The 6,565-nt window shown below is 43.5% G+C and overlaps 1 protein-coding gene across 1 annotated transcript; it reads right to left on the bottom strand.

The window, feature by feature from the left end:
- Window positions 1–1,269: 1,269 nt before the first annotated feature.
- On the bottom strand, window positions 1,270–6,085 carry car15 (carbonic anhydrase 15). The gene is made up of 6 exons (XM_038970757.1): window positions 5,977–6,085; window positions 5,649–5,794; window positions 5,415–5,507; window positions 5,237–5,303; window positions 4,178–4,338; window positions 1,270–1,684 (listed from the first exon to the last, which is right to left on the bottom strand). Exons 1-6 carry the CDS (start codon window positions 6,068–6,070, stop codon window positions 1,460–1,462), a joined length of 786 nt encoding a protein of 261 aa, XP_038826685.1. The 5' UTR covers window positions 6,071–6,085; the 3' UTR covers window positions 1,270–1,459.
- Window positions 6,086–6,565: the final 480 nt, after the last annotated feature.

The raw sequence follows: 6,565 nt of genomic DNA, 5'->3' as shown, positions 1-6,565 counted from the left end.
GTGGAATCATCAGCCTGTTCCTCATGTCTATTTATTACACAACAAATGTATGAAAAATAAAATCATAGAAAATAAAGGCATTTTTTTCAAATGATTGAGTTAATACATTAAATTTCAGTGCTCAGACAGCAATTACTGGATGATTGTTTATGTACAGTAAACCATTAGTATCAACTGACACACAGGACGTTGGACAAATAACATTTCCATCATGTTGGAAACGTCAATGGAGAATGCCTGCATACCTTCACCCATAATAAGCAACATGAATAAACCAACATTCAGAAATTGAGAAATGTTGTCCTTTTGATAAAACAATGTCCTACTGTCTGTCAGTGTGTAGGCTACAGTTTGGTTCAGGACCAAGTCATGTGATTTCTCCCCCATGTCAAGCAGTCAGGCAGTGTCAATTCTAGGGATCCTATGGACTCCCAACAGTATTAAATCAGTAAGTGTATATCAATAGCATCAATCTCCAATCATAGCAATAGCATCAACCACTTAATAGGTATGGTCAGTAAAGAAATGTAATAAAACTACATATGATTGAGGCCCCCCATGACGCCAGTGATCTCATTCTCACCCAGCCAAGTCCTGATAGTCACACTCAACCATCCGGACTGACGGAGACAGAGTGGCCTCTGTGTGGCTGCCCTCTGCCACCCCAAGTCAGTGACAGGAGGTGGATGGTGTGACCAGCAGTAGGGGAACAATACAGTCAGCATGGATACACAGGTCAGGCTGTCAGGCTTCCCAGGATCACTATTGGATTTGGTCAACTGCCAGAACTGGACAAAGTGTGAGATGTTGTAATGCCACTACTTTATCAATCCACATCTCACTCACACAACCCCCCAGTATAAGCATGTCACACCAGTCATTCTGAGTGAGTCACCCCTGGTAGCTGCAGAGTAGTGGTGTGACGTGGGGAATATCTTCTGATGACAGTTTCAAGTGGATCAAATTCATACAAAATAAAGGGAGGGAAGGCAGGCAGGGAAATAATATCTCTGCTACCTGCCCATAGCAGTTGCTGAGGGAATATACAGCAATGTCATATGGCCACCAGGGGGGATGTAAACACGGTGAGTTCAAATTCAATTATCTGTTTAATTAACATGAATATAGTAGGTTAGGTAGTGATTGAATGCAGTACAATCAGAGATGCATACACGGTAGCATTGATGAACGAAATGTTTGTACTGTTACCAGTACTAGATCTAGTCTACACAATGTTATGAATTGAACTGTTAAACATGTAATGAAACATTAAACCATTTCTAATTGAACGCAATGACAGTAATATGATGAAAACATAGAGGTCAATCACAGTAAACAGTACTCTTATTTTTCACAGTATTTTATGTATCCTCTGTTAAAAAAAATCTCGGCTATGATGCTGTCCCACAAGTAGAGAGAGTGTAAAGCTAGCATCAACAAAACAGCCCTGAGCAAAGAGCTAGAGCCCATAGATGAGCCCAACAGTTAAAGTCAATTGAAGGAGAAGTATTGAGAGTTCTGGGCTATAGAGGTGATTGGCCGTCGCTGTAAGCAGCTTGGCATCTTTGGAGGCGTAGACGCTGCGACTGAAGGTGGGATGGATGTGTCGGAAGTTATCATGGAGATGTGCTACAAATTCTTCATCCTCCTCTGTGGAGAAAATCCCAGTGACAAACTGTTCAAACTAGGGAAGAAAAAACACATTTACAGGATGGTTATTTATAAACTGTGATGTAATTAAGCATGATCATTCATTAGATTCATCAGATCATTCATGGTATTGTTTTCCATCACTAGTAACAATCCTAGTATAGCTCTTCGCCCAGGGTTGTTCCATGGTGAAAGTATCCTGGTGGAACACAACGATCAGGCTGGTTCTACCAGGCTATGGTGAAAGCATAGATTCAGGACTTTTTCACTAGCACAGACTGGAATATGTCCCGGGATTCATCCGATAGCATTGAGGAGTTTACCACATCAGTCACCGACTTCATTAATAAGTGCATCAACAACGTCGTCCCCACAGTGACCATACGTACATATCCCAAACAGAAGTCATGGAAAGCTGATGCTTTCAAGGATCGGGACACTAATCCGAACACTTATAAGAAATCCTGCTACGCCCTCAGACGAACCATCAAACAGGCAAAACGTCAATACAGGAACAATATCTAATCATACTACATTGGCTCTGACATTCGTCCGATGTGGCAGGGCTTGAAAGCTATCACAGATTACAAAGGGAAACCCAGCCGCGAGCTGTCCAGTGACGCAAGCCTACCAGACAAGCTAAATACCATCTATGCGCTTCAAGGCTAGCAACACTGAACTATGCATGAGAGCACCAGCAGTTCCGGACGACTGATCACGCCCTCCGTAGCCGATGTGAGTAAGACCTTTGAACAGGTTAACATTCACAAGGCTGCAAGGCGAGATGGATTATCAGGACGCGTACTCAGAGTGTGCGCTGATAAACTGGTAAGTGTCTTCACTGACATTTTCAACCTCTCCCTGACCCAGTCTGTAATACCTAAACGTTTCAAGCAGACCACCATAGTTCTTGTGTCCAAGATTGCCAAGGAAATGACTATCGCCCCATAGCACTACCATCTGTAGCCATGAAATGCTTTGAAAGGCTGGTCATGGCTCACATCAACACCATCATCCCAGACACCCTGGACACACTCCAATTTGCATACCGTCCCAACAGATCCACAGATGATGCAATCTCTGTTGCACCTCACACTGCCCTTTCCCACCTTCACAAAAATAACACCTACGTGGGAATGCTGTTCATTGACTACATACAGCACAGCTCTGCGTTCAACACCATTGTGCCTTCCAAGTTCATCACTAAGCTGACCCTAGGATTAAACACCTCCCTCTGCAACTGGATCCTGGACTTCCTGACGGGCCGCCCCCAGGTGGTGAGGGTAGGCAACAACAAATCCGCCCTTTGAGGCCCCTCAGGGATGCGTGTTTAGTCCCCTCCTGTACTCCCTGTTCACCCACAACTGCGTAGACGCACACGACTTCAACACCATCATTCAATTTGCTGCCTACACAAAGGTGGTAGGCCTGATCACCGACAACGATGAAACAGCCTACGGGGAGGTGGTCATAGACTTGGCAGTGTAGTGCAAGAACAGCAACCTCTCCCTCAACGTCAGCAAGACAAAGGAGCTGATCGTGGACTACAGGAAACGGAGGGCCGAGCACGCCCCAATCCACATCGACGGGGCTGTTGTGGAGCAGGTCGAGAGCTTTAAGTTCCTCGGTATCCACATCACTAAGAAACTATCATGGCCCACAAACATCAGCGCAGTTGTGAAGAGGGAATGACAATGCCTCTTCCTGCTCAGGAGGCTGGAAAGATTCAACATGGGCCCTCAGATCCTCAAAAAGGTTGACAGCTGCATCATTGAGAGCATCTTGATTGGTTGCATCACCGCTTGGTATGGCAACCGCTTGGCATCCGACCGCAAAGTGCTGCAGAGGGTAGTGCGTACGGCCCAGTACATCACTGGGGCCAAGCTTCCTGCCATCCAGGACCTCTATACCAGGCAGTGTCAGAGGAAGTCCCTATATATTGTCAAAGACTCCAGGCACACCAGTGATGTACTGGGCCGTACGCACTACCCTCTGCAGCACTTTGCGGTCGGATGCCAAGCGGTTGCCATATCAAGCGTTGATGCAACCAGACTGTTCTCTTTGCTCCCGCACGGCAAGTCTGGAACCAACAGGACCCTGAACAGCTTCACCCCCAAGCTATAAGACTGCTATAGTTAGTTAAATAGTTAACCAATAATTCCCTGGAATATCTGCATTGACCCTTTTTTAACTCATCACATACGCTGCTGTTACTGTTTATTATCTATCCCGTTGCCTTTTCACTTTATCCCTACCTATATGTTCATATCTACCTCAATTACCTCGTACCTCTGCACATCGATGCGGTACTGGTACCCCTTGTATATAGCCAAGTTATCATTACACATTGTGTATTTTTTCTTTGTGTTATTTTTTAAATATTTTTCTACTATTTCTCTTTTGTTTTTCCTCTGCATTGTTAGGAAGGGCCTGTAAGCAAGCATTTCACTGTTGTTCACAAAGCATGTAAAAAATAAAATTTGATTTGACTTGAGATTAAACCCATTCCATGTGTGTGCTTGCTTACCTGTGACCATGAGATATAGGTGGGGACTTCATACATGGTCCATATAACGGCTTGAGAACAAGGTGGAGTGGTGAGGCTACCATGGTAGCGGTAGTACTGGGACAAATGGCTCTCAGGCAGAAGGCCGATCAATGGGAATGGTTTGACTGTAGCCGTTTGACCTAGGCGAGGGAGAAAGACCTTTATTAAACGTTTATTAAACGCTACATGGGACTGAAGCATGTTCACAGTCACCACACTACATCTATACTGAACAAAAATTTTAACGCAACATGCAAAAATGTCAACGATTTTACTGAGTTACAGTTCATATAAGGAAATCAGTCATTAGGCCCTAAACTATGGATTTCACATGACTGGGCAGGGGCGTAGGCCCACCCTCTTGGGAGCCAGGCCTACTCACTGGGGAACCAGGCCCAGCTAATCAGAATGAGTTTTTCCCCACAAAAAGGGCTTTATTACAGACAGAAATACTCCTCAGTTTCATCAGCTGTCCGGCTGGCTGGTCTCAGACGATCCCGCAGGGGAAGAAGCCGGATGACGAGGTCTTGGGCTGGCATGGTTACACATGTTCTGCAGTTCTGAGGCCAGTTGGTCGTACTCCCAAATTCTCTAAAATGACGTTGGAGGTGGCTTATGGAAGAGAAATGAACATTCAATTATCTGACAATAGCTCTGGTGGACATTCCTGCAGTCAGCATACCAACGGCACGCTCCCTCAAAACTTGTAACATCTGTGGCATTGCATTGTGTGACAAACCTGCACATTTTAGAGTGGCCTTTTATTGTCCCCAGCACAACATGCACCTGTGTAATGATCATGCTGTTTAATCAGCTTCTTGATATGCCACACTGGATGGATTATCTTGGCAAAGGAGAAATACTCACTAACAGGGATGTCAACAAATTTGTGCACAAAATTGGAGAGAAATTCTTTTTTTGCTGATGTGAAATTTCTGGGATCTTTTATTTCAGCTAATGAAACATGGGATAAACATTTTACAAGTTGCGTTGATATTTTTGTTCAGTGTACATTAGAGTACTTATGTTCCTACAGACCTTTGTAGGCAATGGAGGGAAGTAGTCGTGATATGCGTCCAAAGTGTACATTTTCAATGTAATAAAGCTGCAAGAAGTTAGAGGTTTAGAATATATGACTTCATCATGACAAAATAAACTGATATTTTTATAAATACACTCTCAAATGAACTACATAAAGTATTTAACTATAGTTTACATCAATAAAGAACGCAAGAACTGCAAGGCCAGTTGGGTCATCCAAGGCAGATGTCAAATTGGGGTGACTTGACTTCATGTTGACTATGTGCATCTGCAAAAGAAAATGCACTGACAATGAGATATAAAACCAGGATGCAGGCACTGACTGCTGCTATTTATTTTGTTCACCAAAGATATCCACCCTTCAGTGTAAAGTTGACTGGATGTAGAGAGGACCATCACCCACACTTACCTCCATTGGATACCTGTGCCTGTCTACAGTGTGCTCTGAGCCGTTGGTGTTGAGGCTTCCCCAGTGAAAGTGGAGCTGGATGGTGTGGTACGTCCCTGGAAGACCTCCACCACTCACAGACATCCCATTCTCAACCTCCAACACAACTGCATACAAACACGCAGAGCACTTATAAACGTCTACACAAAATGCACAACCCATTCACACACATACGTTCTCACAAGCACACATAATAAGAAACGGGACACATAGGCTAAAGTCTCTAAGCGGAAAATAACTACTCAGTAGATACACCTCCTCACAAATCAATTTCTATGGTAATACTCACCAGAATGCCCATTGTTTTTCAGTTTCCAGTGTCCTGTATGAACAGCATGAAAACCATCCAGACGTAAAGCCTCCAGTGACTCATTTCTGGTCATATGATGATCCAGGTTGATTGGAGAGTGATGTTCTTCAAGTATTGGGTGGCAGGATGGGAACGCGTCTCCCCATGCATATGGATCTGAGGAGGACACAAAAACACAAGCTGATGACATTCAAAGTGTAAGTCTACAGTCACCATAGAGTTAACACGATAAGAATATTATTATATTTTATTACAATATTGATTTGAAATCTACCAAAAATAATTTATGAGAAAAAACAACATTTAAAAGTGCATTGTCTCTACTTTTGATACATTGAATAAACACAGACACTTACCACAAAAACTCTCATCATAACAGAAGTCCACTGAAATGGTAAAACAAAGAGGATATCAACTGTAAAGAATTCTTACCCATGACGTAATACACACACAAACAGCTGCCTACCTTGGATAATATCAAGGACAAGCCGGATACTCACCGGTGTGTGAACCTGTAATAAACATCACTAGGAAAGTTATGATTGCCCAAATCATTTTTGCATCAATA

The sequence above is a fragment of the Salvelinus namaycush genome, chromosome 31, assembly GCF_016432855.1.
Source record: "Salvelinus namaycush isolate Seneca chromosome 31, SaNama_1.0, whole genome shotgun sequence".
NCBI lineage: Eukaryota > Metazoa > Chordata > Actinopteri > Salmoniformes > Salmonidae > Salvelinus > Salvelinus namaycush.
This window is presented reverse-complemented; position numbering and strand designations above follow the sequence as displayed.

Coding starts and splice junctions, on each gene's coding strand:
- car15 (XM_038970757.1), bottom strand. CDS start 6,070: ATGACCAGAAATGAGTCACTGGAGGCTTTACGTCTGGATGGTTTTCAT. Junction 5,795..5,976: donor GAAAAACAATGGGCATTCTG/GTGAGTATTACC, acceptor GTTTGTATGCAG/TTGTGTTGGAGGTTGAGAAT. Junction 5,304..5,414: donor TTCTTGCGTTCTTTATTGAT/GTAAACTATAGT, acceptor AACTTCTTGCAG/CTTTATTACATTGAAAATGT.